At 40.5% G+C, this 25,456-nt stretch overlaps 1 protein-coding gene across 3 annotated transcripts in view; it reads left to right on the forward strand.

Moving 5' to 3' along the window:
• inpp4b (inositol polyphosphate-4-phosphatase type II B) overlaps window positions 1-25,456 on the forward strand; it is an 813,686-nt gene that overhangs the window by 35,564 nt on the left and 752,666 nt on the right. For all 3 annotated transcript variants that reach the window (XM_072256187.1, XM_072256173.1, XM_072256177.1), the window contains exon 2: window positions 2,631-2,828. In XM_072256187.1, the coding sequence (XP_072112288.1) occupies window positions 2,714-2,828 (115 nt within the window). In that variant the 5' untranslated portion in view covers window positions 2,631-2,713. The remainder of the gene's footprint in view (window positions 1-2,630; window positions 2,829-25,456) is intronic.

Genomic DNA, 25,456 nt, shown 5'->3' on the forward strand with positions numbered 1-25,456 from the left:
AAAATTCCTGTTTAAGGTGACACTACTGAAGGCAAATGACAGCTTTCTGGTAGTTTGAAAAGCAACAAATTCGACTAAAAACATTATTAATAACACCTTTTCTTTTGTAAATTGTGGTAAACTATCATTGCAAACAATGAGGTAGCGAGCAAAGGTGAAGCAAGTTCAAGGGATGAGCCGTACTGGTGCGTTGCAGAATCAATGCAGAAGGAGTTGGACTGAGCGATTCGGAGAAGAGGAGTCAAGGCAGAAGAGTTTCGACGCCCATCCAACTAACCTGGGAGCGAGAACGAGAGCGAGGTCGGATTGCTCTATGCGCCCAGCCATTTGGAGAGACTGAGAATGGCTTTGAGCTTGGCAGTGTGTTCTAAGCCCAGAATGAATCACTGGGCGGCACAGTCTAGGCCTGCAGCATTTCGCTGCGGCAGGGCATGATCCGCTATTCGGACTAGAAAGGCAGGGTGTTGGGATCAGAGGTGATTTTGCACTGAGGCTATGAGAGTGCCCTGCCTGCTGTGCTTTATGCCTGCTACTATGATGAACCGAATCCAAGGCTTTAAGCCTCCTCCAGGCTGCTCCATGGATTTGGACCTCAGGACACAATTCAGTACGGAATTCTCTTGCTCACTTCTACTGTTAGCATGATTTGTGTCTTTTTCCCCCTTTCTCTTTGCATGGGGTGTTGGTCTTTATTTTTTTAAATTGGGTTCTTTCTGGTTTCTTGCCTTGTGGCTGCCTATAAGCAGATACATCTCAAGGTTGTATAATTTATACATTCTTTGATATTAAATGTACTTTGAATCTAGAATGTTGAAATCCTTTCCTTCCAAAAACGTTTGGAAATAGACAGCTATTCTTTCACCATTGTAAAAATGAAAATATTTTTGTAGGTGGTTCATCAGTATATGGACAGCTGCAATTTGGGAATGTGATCCAGTAGCACAAGTAACATTTGACCTATTTTGCAGGGCAGGGGTCCCCAACCTTTTCTGCACCACGGACTGGTTTAATATTGACAATATTCTTGCGGACTGGCTGACCGGGGGCGGGGGGGTGGGGTTGTTCAAGTAGGGTTGCCAACTTTCTCACTTCCAAATAAGGGACAAAAGTAGCATCAAATACGGGACACTTGTGTTTACCCCGGGAGAGACTACCATGACCATGAAGCCTGTGCGGGGCACCCGTGTGCGCATGAGTGTACGTGCCAATTTCTTTCTACAGATTGGTTTTGGCTTAATCTTCCCAATTCTGTTAAGTGAAACTACACTGTACATACATTATTTCTACTTTATATAGGCTGTGTTTATCATATTATGCTTGCTTTTACTATATGTTAGTATTATTTTAGGTTTCATGTGTTATTTGGTATGATTTGGTAGGTCATTTTTTGGGTCTGGGAACGCTCAAAAAATTTTTCCCATATAACTAAATGGTAATTGCTTCTTCACTTTACACCATCTCAGCTTACGAAAGGTTTCATAGGAACGCTGTACCTTAGTGGGGGAAATACAGGACAAGGGCAGTCCCATATGGGACAAACCAATTTAGCCCAATATGTGGGATGTCCTGGCTAATACGGGACAGTTGGCAACCCTATGTTCAAGTTCAACAGTGCGTGACAGGGAATGAGGAAAGGTGCAGCTGACCCATATCGTCAAATCATATCGATTCCTCGCACATGCTTTGCGGCCCGGTGGTTGGGGACCGCTGATGTAGGGACAAATGGATGTCAAAATCCGCTTCTGAACCTTGCATGTCTGGTACCTATGAGACGATCAAAATGTATTCCACTTTTATAAGAGAACTTGAGTGAGATCTGAATCTGGCCTTGTCAGAATCACCCTCACTCCAAAATTATATTCTGTACTTTGAAATCGCACTTTGGTGACAATAACTGATTTGTGTATGTGTGCATATACATAGCAAATTTTGGAACTGCACTATCTGTTTAATGAAGGAAATATTCAAAACAATTAATTTTGAGAGAGCGTGCTTAATTACAATTTCAATAACTTCGTTAGGCTTTTTATTAGTGGCTTAGCTTGTTGAGGAATAGCCTATTGCATGCATCAGTCTCTAGTCTGAGTTGTTAGCAATAAGGAGGGTTACAATTAGCCTTAATATCCTCAGGTAATTAGTAATAAAAATATTTTGTCTTCCTACACCTGATTGTAAATGGATGGCTATTCTGTGGATTGTAATTTTAAACTCAGCAATGTCCTCTCCCACCAATAACTGAATGGCTTTCTGGCATTTAGTTCTGGTTGGCATGCAAACAAGAGGATTGTTATCATCTTTAGAAATATACTTCAGCATTAGCCGCCTGTGAGGGAATAAGACATGAGGAGATTCTAGAATGAAATAGATAAATTTATTGGAAATGAGATTTTCTATGAAATATTTTTGGTGTTAATCCTAAATTATTGTTCTTTTTGTTGTACATTGTTCAGTACATGGTTGTTGGGGATCTTTCGAGATGCTTTACTATGGCAACAGCCTCTGTAACTTAGACCTCAATACTGTCAATGAAATAAATAATTTTGAAAGAAAAGAGTTGCATTTTGGTTTTGTAGAGTTAGAATTTTTTATTGGGAAAATAATCTGATTTATTAATTTTATTTCCTATTTAGCTGTAGATACTGCTCTTGCTTTGTTGACTGCTACACGGAGTCAGTCCTCATCTTCCATTTCAGCATTTCTGAAAAGAAATGAAATGAAATTCAACTCCACCGGATTGTTCCTCCTTGCACAGAAGACGCCGTTCTACTTTGATAAGGAAGGCATTTTGAAAATCAGGACATCATCAACCAAATGGAGAAAACGTCAAGGTGAAGTTTGAATTATTTTGTAATCTTTGCATTTATGAAAAATGGGCTTGATAATTAGTATCACTCATTTACATAGAATGCCTAAAATATCTTTCCAGAAATACTTTATTAATATCCTTCCAGAAATACAGAATAAACTCCTTCTGTTTATAGTTACAAAATGTAGAGGTATTTGAGACATAGTTTTTGATTGTTCATTTAATTTTCAGAATTTTCTGTTTCTGTAATATTTCTGTAAAATTGCTGTTTCTGTAATACTTATTTTTGATGTCATGTTACCACAAATCACAAAATGTCTTGGTTAGTAGTTGGCAAATTAATGTTACATTGTTTGCTGGAACATCGTATAATGTTATTTTTTTCATAATTTTGATCAGTGGGTCTAAACCTGAGCCGTACAGGGTCATGCTGGGTTACATAGGGGCCACAGATAAAAACAAGAAACTGAGGGCTACAGGAGTTTTTGAATGGATCACGATAAGTTCATTGTTTTAATGAAATATTACTAAAATATATAAATATTTCCACTTTGGGATAGTATTGTAGCATTTCTAAGTTATAAGCAGATTAGGGGACAAATTATGAACAAAAGAAAGATGCTAGAAATCCAAAGCAACACACAGAAAATGCTGGAATCAGGCAGCGTCTATGGAAATGAAGAAGCAGTGGATGTTTCGGGCTGAGACCCTTCTTCAGGACTGCAAAGGAAGGGGAAGACCCAAGAATAAAAAGGAGGGGTGAGTGGAAGGAGGATAATAGATGAAGCCAGATGGGTAGGAAAGATGAAGGACTGGAGAGGAAGGGAAGGAGGATAGGTCAGTGGACTATAGAAGAACGGGAAGGAGGAGAGGACCCAGGGGGAGGTGATAGGCAGGTGAGAAGAAGCAAGAGGCCAGGGTGGGGAATAGAAGAAGAGAGGAGGGCGAGGCAATCTTTTTACCAGAAGGAGAAATCGATATCCATGCCATCAGGTTGGAGGCTACCCAGACAGACGTGAGGGTGCCATGTATCGCCATGTCAGAATGGGAATGAGAATCAGAATTAAAATGTTTGGCTACCGGGAATATGCAGAAGAGGCCACAATGGAGAACCCCGGCAGATTCTCAGATGAAATGTTGCCTCACCTGGAAGGACTGCTTGGTGTCCTGAATGGAGGTGAGGGAGGAGGAGAATGGGCAGGTGTAGCACTTTGGCTGCTTGTAGTGATGTGCTGTGAGGGAGATTAGTGGGGAGGGACAAATGGACAAGAGAATCATGGAGGGAGTGATCCCTGAGGAAAGTTGTTGGGGGGGAGGTAAAGATATGTTTGTTGGTAGGGTCCCTTTGGAGATGGTGGGAGTTGTGGAGGAGGATGTGTCAGAGATCAAATTGACATGTTCTGCTTGTCAGATATATTTCAAAAACTGAATTCATTGAACAAACAGTTACAAGAAAAATGCAATCTCCTATCATGCAAAGAGGCTATTACCACTTTCCTTGAAAAATTCAATTTTGGGCATTGTGAATTTATGCCATTTCCTTCACTGGCTCTCTTAAAGTAGAATTGCAAGATGATGATCTGATTGTGTATCTTGATTATTTGAAACAGCTGCACACTGATATGAAATTTTCGTTCAGAGTCCTGTTGGAGATGCATATTCTAGACAAATGGATGCATTTGGGGTGAATTTGAATGGTGTTGACACCACATTGCAAGAATGTCTTATTGAGCTGCAGAGTGATCTAATAGCTCAAACAAAATTCAAATGCGGCAGCAAAAAAAAAATTCTGGATAACTCTTAATATTCAGAATAAGTTTCCACAGCTCTGGAAGAAAGCCAAGTAGTTTTCAATTGGATTTCTCACCTCTTATCAAATTGAATGTGGTTTTAGTCAAACTGTTCAACTGAATCCAAAAGCTGTAACCATCTTGATGTGAAAAGACGTGATCTTTGATTATCTTTAACCAAGTTGCAAGCATTTATTTTAAAAACACACTAGATGCATCAGTCACAAGGATCTTACTAATTACCCTAAGTAACAATATTAAGCACTTTTTTGTTGCTGATTGGAAGAATATTAAATATATATTATAAATAATGTGAACTATCCAGAGCTTTGAAATAGTTTTATTTTTCATAGATGTCTGTAGCATTTTATTTAACATATAATTCCTATAAACTGTTAAAACATAAGTATTGACTGTATATTAGAATAATTAATACAGTTGACAAAAAACTTTAGCAACTAATGGAGGGGGGGGGCTACAGTGATAAATGAAAGTCACAAGTGGGCTGTGAGCAGGAGAAGGTTCAGAACCACTGATTTAGATCAAAGTCTTTTCAGCTTTTCAAATCAATTACTTTCCAATAGAATGGAATTCACGATTAGGTGCTTACAACAGGATTGTTGTACCTTCATAATATAGCTTCTGAGCAATGTTAGTTATCAATGAAGATGTTTGAAATTTTTGTTACACCAAGCATATGATTCTCAAAAGGGATTAATCGTACAGTTAAAAGTATAATGTTAAAGAATATACAAAATTGATTACACTTTGTAAAACAAAGATTGCTGGATACTGGAAATCTGAGATGAAAGGCTGAAAATACTGAAAACAAACTTTGTGAGTCAAGTACACATATTAAGAGAAAAGCAGGGGTTTCCCAATTGATCAATTTTTTTTCTGTTAGAATCTGCCACCCACATGTCGGAAGGGTGAGCGTGAGTTAGAAAATAGTTAAAATGGGGAAGAATAGACCTGAAGAAAGAGTTGTAAAACTAATTGCGTTTTCACTGTTAAGGCAGAATGTAAGATGTTGATTCAGGTACAAATGTTACTGGCTTCAAATGAAATGGGGGAAAAATAACAGACATCAGACTTGATCTTGTATAATATTGTACAGCATTGTTTTCCAACACAAGCAGCAGATGCAATTTTAATACAGCCAATCCAAAAGACAACCAGATAAAAAAAAATTAGAGGAGTTAAATGGGTAGTTCAGACAGTATTGTTTAATTTGTTTTACTGAGCAGAACATTGGCTTCAGTTGGTTGGAAATAAATAGGGTTACTGAGTGATACATTGTGAAGAATGAGAATGATAGCATCTTTTTGGAGTTTTTTTGTGGGTGGGAAGGAGTTTTGGAACCTTTGCTTTGGAAGATTAAATGGATTGAGCTGAATCCATGTGACTTGCGGGGGGAATGGGATTAGAGAAATAAATCTACAGATGCTGGAATCTCATAGTCATAGTCATACTTTATTGATCCCGGGGGAAATTGGTTTTCGTTACAGTTGCACCATAAATAATAAATAGTAATAGAACCATAAATAGTTAAATAGTAATATGTAAATTATGCCAGTAAATTATGAAATAAGTCCAGGACCAGCCTATTGGCTCAGGGTGTCTGACCCTCCAAGGGAGGATTTGTAAAGTTTGATGGCTACAGGCAGGAATGACTTCCTATGACGCTCTGTGCTGCATCTCGGAGAAATGAGTCTCTGGTTGAATGTACTCCTGTGCCCACCCAGTACATTATGTGGTGGATGGGAGACATTGACCAAGATTGCATGCAACTTAGACAGCATCCTCTTTTTCTGGGGCAACAAATAAAATGCTGGAGGAATTCAAGGGGGCCAGGCAGCACCCATGGAGGGAAATGGACAGTTGATGTTTTGAGTCCACATCCTTAATTTGATCTGAAACATAGAGAGGAGATAGCCAGTATAAAGAGGTTCAAAGTACACTTATTATCAAATTATGTATATACATTATGCAATCCTGAGATTCATCACCTTACAGGCAGCCACAAAACAAAGAACCTTAAAAGATCCTAAATAAATATATGAAAAGAAAGACCGTTTAAACACCCAATGCGCAGAGAGAGAAAACACAAATCGTTAGGGAGTGTGCTAGGCAGATGGAGGACAGAAGAGTGGCTGGGAGATAACAAAGCACTGCAGATGATAGAATCTGATAGGTAAGGAAGGTGGAGCATGGAATCAAGTAAGACAGGTGAAGTGTTTAGATGGGAACAGCAAGGGGAGGGGACCCAGTGGAAGGAATCTGTGGGAGAAGGACAGATAGAGTGGGTGGATGAGGGGAAAGAGACAGGATGATGTGGATTGAACTGGGTGACCCAGGCAGAAAGACAAAGGGCCGAGGTAGAGCAATGTGTCTGAAATTGGAGCCTTCTGTTGCGGGGGGTGGGGGAATGATATGGAGATTATAGAGAATGCTTGAGGCAAGATGGAGAGGGAAAATGTCTAGGTTACACAGTAGCCTTCAGTATTGTTTAAGAAGGGAAGCCAAATGCCAGTTAATCATAACAGATGTTTTTCAAAGAAGGTAAATGGAGAAGAATAAATGAAGGGAATGAGAAAGTAAACGCATACTGGGACTGTGGCATATAAAACATAGTGCTGGTTGGAAACTGGAAATAATAGAGAGTGGCAGAAATGCTTAGCCGATAAATAGCATCTGCAGAGAGAAAAAAAATTGCAGGGGAATGAGTTCACATCAGAACTGGTTGGTCATCTGAAGGGCTGAAATACTTGAATTCTGTATGAAAGGTAGCTGCCTAGTGATTTTAACTTTCCTTTTGTTTCCAATATTTGTTATTATTAATTTTCCATATGAGAATACAGAGTACAAGAAAAAAATCAATACATTATACTAAATCACATATAAAGACTCCTTACCCTATATTCATACAGATTAATTAATTTGTAACATTGAAATATAATAATTTTATTATATTAAAAAATCTAACCTAGTACCAAGACCGAAGCTGATTAGTAAAGAGAAAAAGGAAAAAAAAATTATTAGTTATCATCTGTGCTTTAACAGCAAATCAAAGGTTTTGAAAATAATTCTAAAAAAGGTCCCCACAATGTTTGAAAGCCTTGGCTAAATTCAGAGATTGAACATCGAATCTTCTCTGAATTTAAACGTGACATCACATCATGTAACCATTTGAGTGTGAACAGGAGGGGCCACATCTTTCCATTTAAGCAAGAGCGTCCTTCTGGCCATAAGAGAAATAAAACCCTAAATGTGCAAGGCAGATGACTCCAAAATAATATCCTTTCCTCCAACAATACCAAATAAAGCGGTCAAAGGATTAGGCTTAAAGTTTACTTTGAAAAGTATTGAGAAAGTTTGAAATACTTCTTTCCAATATTTTCCAAGACTCGGGCATGTCCAAAACATATGAATGAGTGAAGCTTCTCCATTATTACATTTATCACAATAAGGAGATATATCCAAATAAAAACGAGACAACTTATCCTTGGTCATTGTCCACTTTAAATTGTAGGAGAGAGTGACAGGCACATAACGATGAAGTGTTAACCAATTTAAAAATTTGATTCCAAGGTTCCTCAGAAATTGAAGTTTGTAAATCTTGTTCCCAAAGATTTTTAATTTTATCGAAAGGAACACTTCTCATTCCCGACAGCATATTATAAATATTAGATATAGATCAATTATAAAAAGGTTTCAAATTAAAAATTACATCTAATAGATTCTTGTCAGGACTTTTAGGAAATTTGAGACTGTAAAAAAATCTCTTACTTGTAGGTATCGAGAAAATGAGTTTTGGGTAAACTATATTTAGTTGACAGTTGTTCAAACGAAAAGAGACTTTCCTCTACGAACAAGTCCTGAAAGCATGTAATACCTAATCTATCCCATTCTTTAAAAGACACATCAATCACAGAGGGTTTAAAAAATAATTAGAAAAAATGGGACTCAAAAGAGAAAATCTCAATAAGCCAAATTATTTTCGGAATTGTATCTAAATTCTCATAGTGTGTTTAACTACCAGATTATCAGTTAACTTACTCAGAGACAAAGGAAGTGAGGATCCAAGGAAAGAAATAATAGAAAATTTATTGACAGTTAGCTTCTTAAAAAAAAACTATATCCGGCAATCCTCATGATTAATGTAATATAACCAAAATGTAAGAAATGTAAGATTTCTTATATTAACTGCCCAAAAATAAAATCTAAAGTTTGGTAAGGCTAATCCTCCATTCTTTTTATCTTTCTGAAGATGAATTTTATTTAATCTAGAATGCTTATTCTTCCATATATAAGAAGATATAATAGAGTCAAGAGAATCAAAGAAAGACTTAGGAATAATAATAGGCAATGAATGCCTGAAAAAGATATATAAATTTAGGTAATATATTCATTTTAATAGAGTTAATTTGGCCAATCAGCGATAACGAAAGAGGCGACCAATTTGATAGTATCCTTTTTATGTGATTCAATATGGTAAGAAAATTTTCTTTAAATAGACGCTCACAGTTTTTAGTAATTGTTACACTTTAGGTAAATTGGTTTCTTACAATTTTAAAAAGAAAGTTAGAATTTGTTGGTATCAAATAATTCAAAGGGAAAAGTTCACTTTTATGTAGGTTTAATTTATAACCTGAGAACTGGCTAAAACAGGAGAGTAAAGAAAACGCATTGGGTAACGAAGTCTCAACATTAGAAATAAATAGCAGCAGATCATCAGTGTACAGCGAGACTTTGTGAATAGTGTCTCTCCTTAAAATACTGGTGATATCATTAGATTCTCGAAAGGCAATGGCTAAAGGTTCTAAGGCCAGATCAAAAAGTAGCGGGCTCAATAGACAGCCTTGTCTGTGCCATGTTGAAGCTTAAACGGTTTGGAATTATGAGAATTAGTGATAAGCCTAGCGGAAGGAGCTAAAGAAAGTAATTTAATCCATTGAATGAAAATGGGTCCAAAATTGAATTTTTCTAAAGTTTTAAATAAATAATTCCATTCAACTCTGTCGAAAGCTTTCTCAGCATCTAGAGATACCACACATTCCGATGTCATGTTAGAAGGAGAATAAATAACATTTAATAACTGAATATTAATATAAGAATATCGATTTTTGATAAATCCTGTTTGGTTATCGGAAATGACAGATGGTAAAATATTTCAATTCTATCGGCCAAAACTTTAGATAGGATCTTAGTATCAACATTAAGTAAAGAAATCGGTCTGTAAGAAGAGCATTCAGTTGGATCCTTATTCTTTTTAAGGATAAGCAAAATGGAAGCCTCATAAAAAAATTGAGGGAGTCTGCCCGACTGAAATGTATCTGAAAAAACTGAACATAAATCAGGTATAAGCAGTGAGGAAAAGATCTTGTAAAACTCTCCAAAAAATCCATCTGGACCCGGAGCTTTCCTCAAATGTAATGTGCGCACAGCCTCAACAATTTCCTCAAAAGAAATAGTTTGCTCCAACAATTTTCTGTTGTCAGCAGAAATTGTAGGAATGTTTAGTTGGTCTAAAAAATTGTTCATTACAGTGTTATCCTTAGAAGATTCAGAACTATAGCATTTAGAATAAAATTCTCTAAAAGTATCATTTATTTCTAAATAATCAGTTGTCCTATCACCATTAGCTTTGCATATTTCTTTAATCTGCTGTTTAGCTATAAAGGTTTTAATTTGTTCAGCCAATAATTTACCTGTTTTATCTCCATGAGTATAAAATTGAATTTTGTCTTTTAGGAGTTGTGTTTCAATTGGATAGGTTAAAAGGAGATCATATTTAGATTTAGCTTCAACACATCTTTTATATAAGGCAGGTTCTGGAGCCAAGGCGTACTCTTGGTCTAATTGTTTCAGCTGATAGCTAAATCACTTCTCTTTTTATTAGCTTTTTTCTTAATACTTGCAGTATAAGAGATAATTTGTCCTCTAATATATGCCTTAAAGGCATCCCATCGAACGACTAGAAGTCTCCTCTAACGCATTGTCTTCAAAAAAAAGAGTAATTTATCTCTCCATAAACTTTAAAAAAATCTTTGTCAGATAACAAAGTTAAATTAAATTGCCAAAACCTATTTGTTTGAAGAAGACCAGGGAGATTTAATGATAGGAGCACAGGAGCATGATCTGAGACAGCAATCTCTTTATATTCACAGGATCAAACTGATGGAATCATTTGGCTATCAATTAAAAAAAATCAATCCTGGAATATGCATGATGGACATGAGAGAAAAACGAATATTCCTTATCTACTGGATGAAAGAAAGGCTGAGCATCAACAATACCACATTTCATTAAAAAGATTTAATAAACACAGCTGATTTATTTGGTATCATTAGCTTAGAAGATGAATGATCTAAAGCTGGATCTAAGCAACAATTAAAGTCTCCATCCATCACCAATGAGTACAGACTTAGATCTGGCAAAAATAAAAAAAACACTCAAAGAAACCTGGGTCATCTACATTTGGAGCATACACTTTGGCAAATACCATTAGCTTGTTATTTAGTTTCCCTGATACTATAACAAAACACACATTAGTATCAGAAATTACTTTATGTTGAACAAAGGGAACTTTATTGTCTATAAGGGTTGTAATCCCTCTGGCTTTGGCCTGAAACGAGGAATGGAAATGAGATTCTCTCCATTGATTAAAAAGGGCTGATTTGTCACCCATTTGTCACATGGGTTTCTTGAAGAAAAACAATTGGTACCTTAAGTTTTTTAATATAGGCAAAAATCTTATTTCTTTTCACGGGGAGATTTAGCCCTTTCACGTTAGAACTAAGTAAGTTAATACTTTGATCCATTTTAAAACTATTTATAAGAAAGGTTAAAGTAGCAATCAGAGAAATGTATATTAAACCCAAATAATATACCTTGAGATATATTAACTAAACAACAGAATTTCGTTGGACTTGGATTGTTTTTCATACAGCTTTTGCAAATCATCCATTCTCTCGTCCAGTATAGTAATAATCTCTTCATGTCCCTTTATCTTCTTATCATGCTCGGTTAGAATTGCTTGAATATCGTCTAATTTCGTACGTATTTGTTTAATTTCAGTGCTGATTTGTTGCGAATCAGCCGACGCTTCTTTTCTGAACTGTTGAAACTCAGTAAGCTTTTCAATAGCTTCCAAAGCTGCTTTGGTAGTCATAGTAATATAATAACCCTTCTAACAGTAGTATTTCAAAAGGTTGGAGATAAAAGTAAGTAAGTTAGGAGCACCAGCAGAGAGCTGTTACTCCATCAGTGGCCACCAGGCAAATCCCCTTAACTTTCCAAAATTGAATTGTGTAAATGAAGAGCAGACTCAAAATTTAACAAAATGAATTTTCAAGCAAGTTTGAGATTCCACTGAGATAAAGTTGTTGAATTCCTGGATTCCACTGAGAAGTTCATTTAGCAAATGCAAAGTCACAGTGAGAAGCAATTTAGTGGGTGGAGGGTATGTGGAGCACACTGCCAGACGAATTGGTGGAGGCAGGTATAGTTATAATATTTCAAAGACATTCAGACAGGTACATGTATAAGAAATGTTCAGAGCAGGGGTTTCCAACCTTTTTTATGCAATGGAGGCCTACCGTTAACTGAGGGGTCCGTGTACTCCATGTTGAGAAACCCCGGTTGAGAGAGAGATGCACCAACTGCATGCAGATAGGACCAGCTCAGGTAGCCAGCTTGTTTGGCATGGAGAAGCAGGGCCAAAGGGGCTGTTTCTGTGCTGTTTAACTCTGACTGTAAGATAGCTTCACTTTTAGAAGCCAAGGGGAATTCAGTAGCATATTTAAATAACAGCTTTATGACTCTTTCCCTAGGTCTAAAATTCATGCATTTGACAGCACTTTGGTGGAGCGCTAGGATGTTGCTTTTTGAAGACCTAATGCTGTTCATAGTATGACCCAAAGAGATCTCATTCAACAAGAAGTACTTTTTTTGATTGCTTAACAATACACATATTTTAAGCATAACAGTCAGAGGGAGGGCTGATAGAAAGTATGTGTGACAGTAGAAGTGGAGGAATAGTGAAAGGAGAGAAAGCTGATTAATGATGCCAAGACCAAGGAGAGGATTATTGACTTCAGGAGAGGGAAACCAGAGGTCCACGAGCCAGTCCTCATCAGAGGATTAGAGTTGGAGGGGATTAGCAACTTTAAATTCCTGGGTGTTACTATTTCAGAGAGCCTGTCCTGGACTCACATAAGTGCAATTGCAGAGAAAGCACGGCAGCACCTCTACTTCCTCAGGAGTCTGCAGAGATTTGACGTGACATCTAAAACGTTATTATTTGCATTTATGGGTGTCTTAGTGAGCATCAGGAAATTTTTCTGATAACTTTTTTGGAGGTATTTTGTTTTCCCTAACTCCTTTATTTCAGCATTAAACTCTGTTAAGTGATGTGTTAATGCAGTATGTGACATTTCACATAATTCCAATTTCCATCCTTACTGTTCTGAAAAATGATAGTTCTGATTTATTCCAGAATAACTGAACGTTAAACGCACTGTTTCCTTGAAACCATCATCCTTACTCCCTGGCAGTCTCTAGGATTCTTCAGTTTTGTGGATTCTGATGTAGTTGATGAGGCTGATGTGAACAGACCTCTGCAGATGTGGTAAGAGGCTGCCTTAGAGACTGGGGAGATGATGCATACTATTACAAATGCTCTAGTCATAGGCTTTCCAGGAGTCAGTGGGGATGTTGTATTTCTTGGTAATAGAGCTGATGCGAGATACAAGATGGAAACAACCATTTGGTACAATGAGCTTGCACCACCCAGCAACTGGGGATCACACACCAAATGTTGGAGGAACTTAACAGGCCAGGCAGCAGCTTTGGAAAAGAGTAAACAGTCAATGTTTCAGGCCAAGTCCCTTCATCAGGACTGCAGAAAAAAATGATGTCAGCGTTGGGGGAGGGGAGGAAGAAATAGAGGGTAGTAGGTGATAGGTGAAGCTGGGAGAAGTAGAAGGGTGAAGTAAAGAGCTGGGACGTTGATTGGTGAAAGAGATAAAGGGCAGGAGAAGGGGGAATTGGATAGGAGAGGACAGAAGGCCAGGGAAAAAGGGAAGGGGAAGGAGCATCAGAGGAAGGCGATGGGCAGGTAAGGAGATAAAGTGAGAGAGGGAAGTAGGAATAGGGATGGCGAAGGAAGAAGAGGTGGGACAATCACCGGATGTTCGAAGAATCGATGTTCATGCTATCAGGTTGGATAGTCTCCAACCTGATGGCAAGAACATCGATTTCTCGAACTTCTAGTAATGGCCTCCCCTCTCCTTCACTACAGTATTCCCTATTCCCATTTTTTTTCTTTCTCTCTCTCTCTCTATCTCCTATCTCCTATCTCCTATCTCCTATCTCCTATCTCCTATCTCCTTACCTGCCCATCAGCTTCCTCTGGTGCTCCTCCCATTTCCATGGCCTTCTGTCCTCTCCTATCAAATTCTCCCTTTTCCAGCCCTTTATCTCTTTCACCAATTGACTTTCCACCTCCTTACTTCACCCCTCCCCCTGCCAGTTTTGCCTATCACCTACAAGCTCGTACTTCTTCCTACCCTCCCCTTCTTATTCTGACTTCTTATCTTTATCCTCCAGTCCCTTGATGAAGGGTGTCGGCCCAAAACGCCGACTTTACTCTTTTTTGTAGATGCTGCCTGGCCTACTGAGTTCCTCCAGCATTTTGTGTGTGTTGCTTGGATTTCCAGCATCTGCAGATTTTTTCTTGTTTGTGATCAACTGGTTATTTTAGATTAATCCTTACATAATCCCATTTTTTTTTTATTCTTCCCAAATTCCCTTCAACTCTCTTTAGATTTTGCCACTACACAGAAGAAGCAATTTATAATGGCCAATGAACCTTAAAACCACATGTTTTTGAGACATGGCAGAAATCAAAGCATGCAGAGAAAACCAATGCTGTCTCGGGTATAATGTGCAAACTGCATACAGACAGCAGTCAGGGTCGGGATTGAACCCAAGTCTCTCAAGGAGACTTTGGTATATACTTAAATCTTTTTTTTCTGTCCTTCTGATAATCACATCCCATGAGGGAGCTCAGAAACAGTGTTTGTTTCAGCAGTGTGTGCTTGCTGGTTATGCAACTCTGGATTTATGCTACTTAAAGAGCCAATGTTCAACCTGTATTTTCAATCACTGAGATCGATGACTTCCCACAACCACAGCAGCCTAGTCTGCTGTGATCGCATAGGTGAAGATTGTTATTACTCTCAGATTGCTGCCTTACACCGAAGAGGCAATGCAAGGCTTCTGCTGCTGTTCTGTGCCACACGTCACAGTTTACTACTCGCTGCTGCATCAGGGAGCTCGCCTAAAATGTATGATCAAAGAGAGATTTTGCACACTGCTTCAACCTCCTTCATTGGTTTGTGCAACCGGAGATTTTTGATGAAGCCTAAAGCAGCAAACCCACTTGCTTGCATTGTCCTCTAATATGTGCTAACTATTGTGGATCCTATTCATATGTATAATGTATAACCAATTCCGGATAAACAGTAAACCCAGCTGAAGAACAGAATATTTACAATCATGTGAAAGCCTTCTAATGTGAGCTGACAAGTTTCTTCTTCAGAAAAGAATATGATGACAAACTACTCAAATTGTTCTTCCAGCAGCTTCACACTGAGATTACTGTTGGTTATAGGAATTGCATGTTTCGGGAGATTCCAGGTACCAGGGAAAGGAATCGTAATATTCTGAGGGATCTTGAACTTTGATCCAGACCTGCCAAAGGTTAAGCTGGTATGTAAATGTAGGAATCTTTATTTACATGTCTGCAATGTAGAGAGGGAGTAACAATAACAATGCAAGAGGCTGAAGGCCTTGTTTAGATTTCAGACCTCCCATTGCCATTTTGGTATCCCACACAGGGAGGAAGATACTTGCCTTGAAAATATTTCTAGATAGATTCCATAGATTTCTTCCCGGGCCAAGAGGGTTGCCCTGTAAGATAAAATTAAATAATATTAACCAGCAACGGTGTTTAGAAGATTTAGGGGCTTCATTGAAACACAGGAATCTGAAAGTGATTGACAAAATAGATTCCAAATATCTGTTCCTTCTGTCTGTTGTGTTTAAAAGCCTGTGGAAACTCTTATCTTTGATCACATTCAAGACCGAGATTAATATACCTTAGAGACAATCAAAAACATTTGGAATGTGGAAATGGTATCAACCCTGATTTTCTATTGAATGATGGCCTATGCTTGTTATGTTTTGTAACCTCAAAACAAATTGAAGGAAAAACATGAGAGCTGGGAAATGTGTCTCCTTATTTTTTTTCATTTTAGTGAGGTGCACACATATGACGTGGTGGTGTAAAGACAGATGCTATTCATGTACTACTTACGAGGGGTGATTGATAAGTTCGTGGCCTAAGGTAGAAGGAGATGAGTTATAAACTTTAAACTTTCTGCATTTTCACTCAGAGTTGAACTGCACGTGAATGTAACGAGAGCTGTATAACTCATCTCCTTCTACCTTAAGTTATCAATCACCCCTGCTGTGGACCACCTGGAGGTCCAAGATGCTTTCATTACATGCACGTGCAGTTCAACTCTTTGAGTGATTATGCAGAAAGTTTGAAGTTAATAACTCATCTCCTTCCACCTTAGGCCACAAACATATCAATCAGCCCATGCTGTGGACCACTTCTACAAAGAAGGGATCCGTATGCTTCACAACCGTTGGACTAAGCGTGTACATGTAGGAGGGGACTATGTTGAAAAATAAATATGCTGGATTTTCTAAAATTGACTCCTTCTACCTTAGGCCACGAACTTATCAATTACCCTTCGTACATATAAACCATAATGAATTATGTAAAGAAACAATGAATCAAACAATATATTTACAATATTACTCATAATATTACAGAAATATTAAATACACTGCACTCCTCCCTGCTTAACTATAAATTCCAACTCAATCTTGAATGCATTTCAACTCAACTATGTAATGTATTGCTCTCTAGTCATCTTATATAGTATACTATATAATACCTCTATTTCATTGTTTTTCTCTTATATTTGCACAGTTTGTTGTCTTTTGCACATTGGTTGTTTGTTCACGCTGTTGGGTGTGGTCTTTCATTGATTCTATTGTTTCTTGGATCTACTGAGTATGCCCACAAGAAAATAGAAACTGAATCTCAGAGTTGTATTTGGTGACATACTTATACTTTGATAATAAATTTACTTTGAATTTTGAACTTTAATACAACTACTAGACAGACATCCACAGCATAGTAAATTTTAAATTGTCCCATTCAAGCCTGAAGATTTAATTGCTGTGGTGGATTCCTTACCCTTGTGGGATAATGCTTTTCCTCACAAGGGAGCATCACTCTGTTTGGTACGTGAGACTTGTGGCTGTAAGATGATCTCAGGTTCTGGGGTCGCCTTCGTGGTGGTTGTAGGAGTTGACTCTGGGACTTCAGGGAGTAGTTCTGACAGCTCTGGCCATGTTTCTTCTCTAATTATTAACTGCTCTGCTCAATTGATGTGTTAGATCCAGATAACATCAGACACATTGTCCACTGTGCAGGAAAGTGACCCAGTTCTATCCTTAATCTTTCCGAGTACCAACTTTTGATCAGCTCTACTCCCTCACTGGGGATTGCTTGCACTGGAATGAAACATTAAACCTCCTTGTTTGAACAGCCCCCAGTTTGGCTCAGCTATTTGTCCTACTTAATCCATCTGAGACTGGGCTTGAGGAGATCCAAACATGAATGCAAATGGTGACCCAGGAACAGCATAGCTGGTGGGTTGTTGGTTGCGGAGTGTGCTGCATTGTGATATTCAAGGAGGAAATTGGTGAGCTTGTGATTCAGTGTTAGTGTAGTGTGTTCTGCTGACATTGCTCTTAGTGTGTTCTTGAGACTCTGGACAAACGCTTCCACCCAGCTAGCTTTAAATGGCTTGGTGGTACCGGGCAGGTGTAATATGTCGTATTCCATTTATTTTCAGTAATGACTGAGACAAATTGTGGTCCATTGCCACTGACTAAGTGTTCTGGAACAGCAGTCCTTGAGAAAAGGCTTTTCAACACAACAGCAGTGTGTGAGGCTATAGTGGAAGCTAGTGGAAACACTTCTGTCCACCTTACAGCTGCAGCCACCGCTACCAAGAAATTTGTCCCCATGCATGGTCCGGCAAAATCCACATGAATCCTCTGCTCGGGCAACGCAGGCCATTGCCTGGGATGGAGAGCTGCTGCATTTGGCATCTTCTGGATGTGCTGGCATCTCAAACAGTGCACAGCAAGCTGCTTGATCCACTGACCTATCCCAAGCCACTGGACAAAGCTTCGACCCAGTGCTTTCATTTTGACCACACCTAGATGACTGGTCTGTAGCTCCTCCAACACTTTAGGTCTCAGCTTGGATGGTACAACAACTCAATCCCCACATTACACGGCTCTCGTCAAGGGGAAGATCATCCTGGAACTGGTACAACTGGGGAAACTGGCGTTTCTGCTGCAGATCCTATGTAGAGTTGCCGTGTAGATCTGAGACAACGTGGGCCCTTTTCTGGCTTCCCTTAGGGTCATCTCTGTTGTCATAGGGAGACCCTCAATTTGCGTTAGGGAGAATACATCGAGAAGTGTCCTTTTTTGTACATTTTTCAGCTATTTCCTTTTCCAAGGGTATAGGGGGCAATTTGCTAGCATTTCGATGATTAATTGTCCTCTTGAATTCGATCTTGCAATTGTGTCCTCAAGAAACGGAACCCATCTCCTTATTTGTGCCGCTGCTGTTAGTGAATTGAAAATGGATTGAAAATGGACACTCATGTCTGATGATTAATAATAAGGGTAAACTCCCATACAAGTACTGGTTGAAACTTATTACACCTCTAACCAGACTTAAGACCTCTCTGTCAATCTGTGTGTAATTTTTCTTTGCAGTGGTAATGGAAAGTGATACAAAGACCATGGGGCATTCACTTCCATCACTCACAACGTGACACGGCTACACCTAAATCATAAGGTGAGGAGGCATCACAGACAAACTTCACTGCGCATTGTGGATCATGATGTCTGAAGACAGTGTCTGACGTCACCATTTTCTTTGCCTTTTGGAAAGCCAACTCACACTGCTTTGACCATTGCCATTTCTTCCCAATCTGTAGTAATGAGTTCAAGGGGTGGAGCACTCTAGCCATTTTTTGGAAGGAACCTGCTATAAAAAGGACTGCAGCTGTGACATGTACTTTAGCCTTGGGGCATCCACCACTACTTGAATTTTCCCAGCATGCTTGTGTAAATCTTCTGCATCAGTGGTGTGACCACAGTGAGTGATGTTCGGTTTAAAGAATTCACATTTGTTGCATCGTGCTCTGAGCCTATAATCTTCTAATCTTTTTAACATTGTCTTTAGATTTTGAAGATGTTCCTTGTCGTCCTCCCCGCTAACAATGATGTCATCCAGCTAACACTGAGTGCCTGGGCAGCCTTGTAGCACCTGGTCCACAGATTTCTGTCAGAGTGCAGGTGCAGATGCTACTCCAAAAATAAGCCTTTTATAGCAGTAAGGCCTTGTGTGTGTGTGTGTGTGTGTGTGTGTGTTTGTAGTGAGAGATACTTTGGGGTCTTCTTCCATCTGTAGGTAGAACTCAGCTGTCCACTTTGCTGAAGGTTTGCAAACACACCTTCTATCCTGTGCAGAGGGTATTGATCTACTTTGAGTATTTGGTTGATGGTGACCTTAAAATCAACACAGATCCTCACAGACTTGGACTTCTTGGCTACTGGATCACTGATGCTGCCCAAATGTTTCACTCAACTTTGGAAACAATTCCTTCGGCCTTCACATGATCTAGCTCCCTAGCTATTTTTTTCATGGATGGCATAAGGTACTGGATGAGCTTGGTAAAACTTGGATGTGGCATTTTCATTTAACACTACTTTATCCTTAATATGTTTGAGATTTCCAATGCCATCCTTGAACAAAGCTGTGGCATTATCCAGTATCTTTTTTTAATTCACTTCAGTTGACTATTGCAAAGGATGTAGCATGCAAGTAGTGGATGGCTCTCCAATGAAGTTGTAGTTATCTCAGCCAATCACAGCCCACAATGCTAGTCCTTTTGTTTTTTTTTACCACATACAAGCTCAATGTGGCTTGCTTCTTGTTGTATTTCACTGTAGAGAATGCCATTCCTACAAGTATTATCTTTTCTCCAGGATATCTGCAGGCTTCAGTTCAGTATCTTTGAAATGCCGGTCAAACTCATTTTGTGGAATGACTGAAACAGCCAAGCTAGTGTCCACTTCTATTCTATTGATTTGCTGTTCACTTTCCGTGTAAGTCATATTGCTTGTCTCTTATTAGTTTTCACATTATAAATCTTAAGGTTATTCAGTCCTGTGGCACTGTCATTATCATGAGGTTTTTCATCAACAGCATGCAGATTGGTGTTCCTTAACTTGACTTTTTATCTCTTTCTCTTTACTGTGCAGACTGTTTATTGTTGTCTGCCTGATATGATGCTTGTATCACCTCGAAACCTGCATTGGTCTTGTGTAATGAGCCCCTGCCAGAATGGTAATACAATTGGTTCAGCCAGGCAGGTTTCTGTTTTTAGATGTTGCAAACCTGACTACAACTCAATGCATCTCTGCCTATGGTTTTCAATGATACAGTGATTTCAACTGCTCTTCTAAATGAGAGGTTTGCTTCAGTTAGGAGCTGTTTTCAAATGCTTTCTTGTAAGATACCACAAGCTAAGTTATCTCTCAGTTCATTATTAAGCCCATAACTGAATTGACAATGCTCAGACAATTTCTTCAATTCAGTCACGTAAGCTGAAATGGACTCGCCTTCCTTTTGATTCTGCTTATGAATCCTAAATGGTTTCGATTTCTAAATGTTCCTGTATAACTTTCATGATATCAGCAAAGCTCATTTCAGCTGGTTTTGTTGGAGCAGTCAGACTTCTAAACAAGCAGTATGCTTCTCCACATATGACACTCAGCACTTGCTGTTCATTGGTTATTTCATTTGCTTCAAAGTACTCAATTCATTCAGTATATATCATTCAGTTATCTGTTGTGAAATTAGACACATCTATCTTTCCAATGTAATCAGACATTTCTGCTTTTTAAATTCATTATGATCACCTATTTATGATCATATAACCATATAACAATTACAGCACAGAAACAGGCCACCTCGGCCCTTCTAGTCCGTGCTGAACTCTTACTGTAATCTGTAAATTTTGTCCACTTTCTACATTTTTAAAAACTTGATAATCTCTCTCCCCTTTTGAAGAAACACATAGTGTGCTTTATAAAAGTCAAGCATCTCTCTCCCCCTTCCGAAGAAAAACATGCCTCACTTCAACAGGTAGGTAGTTGTGTTAGGTTATTTTTAAAATGACCTTGTCACCACTGTTAAGGTTTGTATCTCCAAAACTAATTGGGAAAAAAAGCATAGGAGCCAGGAATTGTGTCTACTTAGCTTCTCTTTTAGTGAGGCATGCACATATGCTGTGATACAATGACGTGTGCCACTTACACACTTGTATATAACCTGTAACGATGTGTGTGAACAAAGGAAGCACGGTTGAGGGGCCTTGTGCTGTAGCAACTGGTCTTTCTGGAGCTCTGTTTGTCACATGTACGCAAAAAGATCAAAATATACATTTAAGTACATTGTTGCATCAACAACCAACACAGTCAGAGATGTGCTGGGGACAGCCCCCAAATGTCTGGAAAAGAAGATCCAGGGGTGAAAGCCGTTGATCCTGTGAGAAGACAATGTGGGAGGAGGTCAATGCTGACCTCTCCAAGAGACGCTCAGAGGCACCACCATGAAGAAGTTGGAAAGAATGGGGGAAATAATCTACAGCTATGGAGCGGAATGTTTTGGAGTGCTAGAAAGGAAGAAAACTACATTGGCGATCCCCACTAAGCCCAGGAGGCAGAAGGAAATAGATCGTCTAGTCAGAGAGAGGAGGCAGCTGAAGAAACAACGGAGGAAAGCCACAGAGGAGGAGAAGGAAGGCATAAACCTGTTGCAAGCAGACATCCGGAGTAGGCTTTGCGACACTAGGAGAGCTGAGAACCTGGTAAGGAAGCGCAGGAAGGAGTGGACTAGATCAAGCTTCTATAAAGATTCCTTCAAGTTTGTGAAGGGTCACTTCACAGGGGAGAAGAGTGGAAGTCTCTCAGTGTCAAAGGCAGAACTGGAAAAACACCTGGAAAAGTTATACATAGACAACTGACGCCACAAAGAGATCACCCTCCCACCTGACATGCCACCAATCCGTCCACTGGAACACCAACTAGATATCAGCCCACCTAGATGGAGTGAGGTGGAGAAAATTGTGCATAGAGCAAGGGCCGCATCAGCCCCACGTCCCAGTGGAGCGCCATACAGGCTCTACAAAAATGCACCAGGTGTCCTGCGGGTCCTCTGGAGGCTCATGAAGGTGGTATGGCGTAAGCAGGAGATACCAACATCCCGGCAGAGAGCCGGAGGAATCCTGATCCCAAAGGAAAAGAGTTCATCAAATCGGCCAATTCCGCCAGATTAGTCTCCTAAATGTCAAGGGCAACATCTTCTTTAGTGTGGTGGCTCACAGGCTGTCAAGATATCTGCAAAGAAACCACCTGATTGATACATCAATGCAGAAAGCAGGGATCTCAGGCTTCTCTGGCTGTCTGGAACACGCTTGCACCATCTGGCATCAGATCCAGGTCGCCAAGAAGGAGGGAACAGATCTTCTCGTGGTATTCCTGGACCTCGCCAATGCCTTCGGCTCAGTCCCTCATAACCTCCTCTGGACTGCTTTTGACTTCTTCAGGGTCCCAGAGGCCCTCACAAGCCTTGTTAAGGCCTACTTCCAGGACATGCAGCTATGTCTGACAACAGCAGATTACACCACAGTGTGGCAACATCTGGAAGTGGGAATCATGGCCGGTTGTACCATCTCCCCGCTAGCCTTCACCATGGCCGTGGAGGTGATCATTAGAGCATATTGACGGGTGGTTGAAGGACAACGCATAAGACCTGGCCTGAGGCTGCCGCCTATCAGAGTATACATGGACAATCTCACAGCACTCACCACGACCAAGGCTTGTACTGTACGCCTGTTGAGAAAGTTTCAAGGGAACATCGAGCAGGTTTGGCTGAAGATCAAGCCGAGCAAGTCCAGAAGCATCTCCATCGTCAAGAGGAAGCTGGTAGACCGACGCTTCTACATGGGTGATGAGACGACTCCAACAGCATTTGAGAAGCCTGTGAAGAGCCTAGGTCAGTGGTATAACGCATCCCTCAAAGACACAGAGCAGGTAGGTCAGCTCAGGAAGGATGCCGTCAGTGGCCTCGAGAGCATCGACAGAACCAGTCTCCCTGGCAAGTTGAAGCTCTGGTGTAGGCAGTTTGGGCTCCTTCCATGCCTCATGTGGCCACTAATCCTGTATGAAGTTCCAATCTCGAAGGTGGAAAAGCTGGAGAGACTGATCAGCTCATACGTAAGGAAGTGGCTTGGTCTTCCCAGGTGCCTCAGCAGTATAGGGCTCTACGGCAAGGGAATCCTAGAGCTACCCATTTCCGGTACCCATTACAAGTGTGCCAAAGTAAGAGGGGAGAAGATGTTAACAGAGGTGAGTGATCCATTTGTAGGACAAGCTGCCCACATCCTGGATACTTGGAGGAAATGGACTCCATCAGAAGCAGCTGAGCAAGCAAAGGCAGCACTCAAGCACAGGGACATGGTGGGCCGAGTGCAGCAGGGAGGAGCGGTCTTGGCCTTGGGGACAGTCCACCAGCCTGGAATAAGGCTGCTCCGTCTCAGAGATGCAGGCTCGTGACGCAGGAGATACATCGGCAGGAGGAGGCAGCAAGGTGCGCAAAGGCCGTCGCTCAGGCAAGGCAAGGGCAATGGATGAGATGGGAGGGAATGGAGAAAGAAAGATCTCCTGGAAAGAGCTGTGGGAGATGGGGACATTCAGAGCGAGCTTCACCATCAGGGCTGCCTACAATGTCTTGCCGTCTCCCATGAATCTCAGCCAGTGGTTTGGAGAGGACCCCACGTGCTCCCTCTGCCTGACTTCAGCAACGCTAAAACACATTCTGGTGGGCTGCAAGACCAGCCTTACTCAAGGCCGATACACCTGGCGGCACAACCAGGTGCTCCGCTGTCTTGCAGCAGTGCTGGAAAGTCGGCGGATGAACGTCAACACTCTCCCTCCCCTTCATCCCGCTGGCCGTTAACAGCGTTTGTCCGGGAAGGTGAGGGTCAAGCCAGACTCGATACATTGAGACCAGACACCGGGCGGCTAGGCGGGTCACATGATTGGAAGATGGTGGCAGACTTAGGCCAGAGGCTCTGCTTCCTAGCTGAAATCATGGAAGCCAACCTCAGACCAGACCCTGTGCTATGGTTGGCCTCACTGCATCTCGTTTACATCATCGAGCTTACAGTGCCCTAGGAGGATTCAGTGGAGGAGGCCTACGAGCGCAAGAAGCTGAGGTATACTGAGCTTGCAGCCGATGCACAACAATGTGGCTGGAAAGCAGGGGTCCGACAGATCAAAGTAGGCTGCAGAAGATTTGTAGCCACATCAACATCAAGGCTACTCCGGGAGTTGGGAGTGCGAGGGAAGACACACCGACAAGCAGTCAAAGACCTCTCCAGAGCTGCTGAAAAGGGTAGTCAGTGGCTCTGGATGAAGAGGAAGGATTCCATCTAGGCCTCCAAGTGAGTGAAAGGCATCTAGGGGGTGAGCCCGGGACACCGGGATTCACTGCTGAACCCTCCGGTGGTGTCGTGGGCTTGAGGAAACACTGAGGAAAGAGGACGCCCACTTGATAACCCAGAAGATGCCACCACTCACTCGGCCACCCCACAGAGTCCAGGCAGCAAGTCTCAGGAGTGCAAGTAAGGGATATTAACATCTAGTCCTACATAACACACCATGTTTCCAATACCAACATAGCATGCCCACAACTTACTAACCGTAACTCATACCTCTTTGGAATGTGGGAGGAAACCAGATCACCCGGAGGAAATCAAACCGGTCAGGGGAGAACGTACAAGCTCGCTACAGACAGTGGCGGGAATTGAACCCCAGTCTTAAGCTTGTACTGCAAAGCATTATGGTAACCATTACACTCCCTATGCAGGAAACAACAAAAGATCAGTTTAATCATCAAATCAAACAATGTAACAGTAAATTCCAAAACTGTCAAATAACTATAAAAATACAATGATAAAAATCCTTGAGGCAATGGATTAAGAACTGATGTGCACCAGTTGTTTCAAGCTGTTCATGATTTGATTGCTGAAATTCATTGATTTCTCATTGATGTTTATCAAGGGATTGGCTGATGTTGGGAGTTACCAATGGCCCCCCAAAAGCAAATGATCGAAAAGCAAAATCAAAATTTTTAAATGAAAGCAGAAAATTGTAGAGATACTCAGCAAGTCGAGCAGTATCTGTGGAGAGAGTTAACAATGATCATTTAAGATCTATCACTTTTCATCAAAACTGTGAGACAGAATGCGAGAGAAGTGTTTACATTTGAAGAAAGGGGGAAAGTTGGAGAGAGTGAAGAGAATAACTGCAATAGGATAGAGAACCTATTGTCAGGGTGACACACGTGCTGATCCATCTAAGAGGGTGCTGTATTCTTGTTAATCGCAGCTGGTCTTTCTGGAGAAATGGAAATAGAGGGAGATGATAATGAGCCCCAGGGAGGGAAGAAGAAGAATCATTGGAACTGTGAGATGCAGAACACAATAGTTCAGATGTTAATATTACAGGTAAAATTGGGTATCACTTCACAGAACACTTCTTCAGGCAGAAAGCATGA

This window comes from Mobula birostris, chromosome 4 (genome assembly GCF_030028105.1).
Source record: "Mobula birostris isolate sMobBir1 chromosome 4, sMobBir1.hap1, whole genome shotgun sequence".
NCBI classification, from domain to species: domain Eukaryota; kingdom Metazoa; phylum Chordata; class Chondrichthyes; order Myliobatiformes; family Myliobatidae; genus Mobula; species Mobula birostris.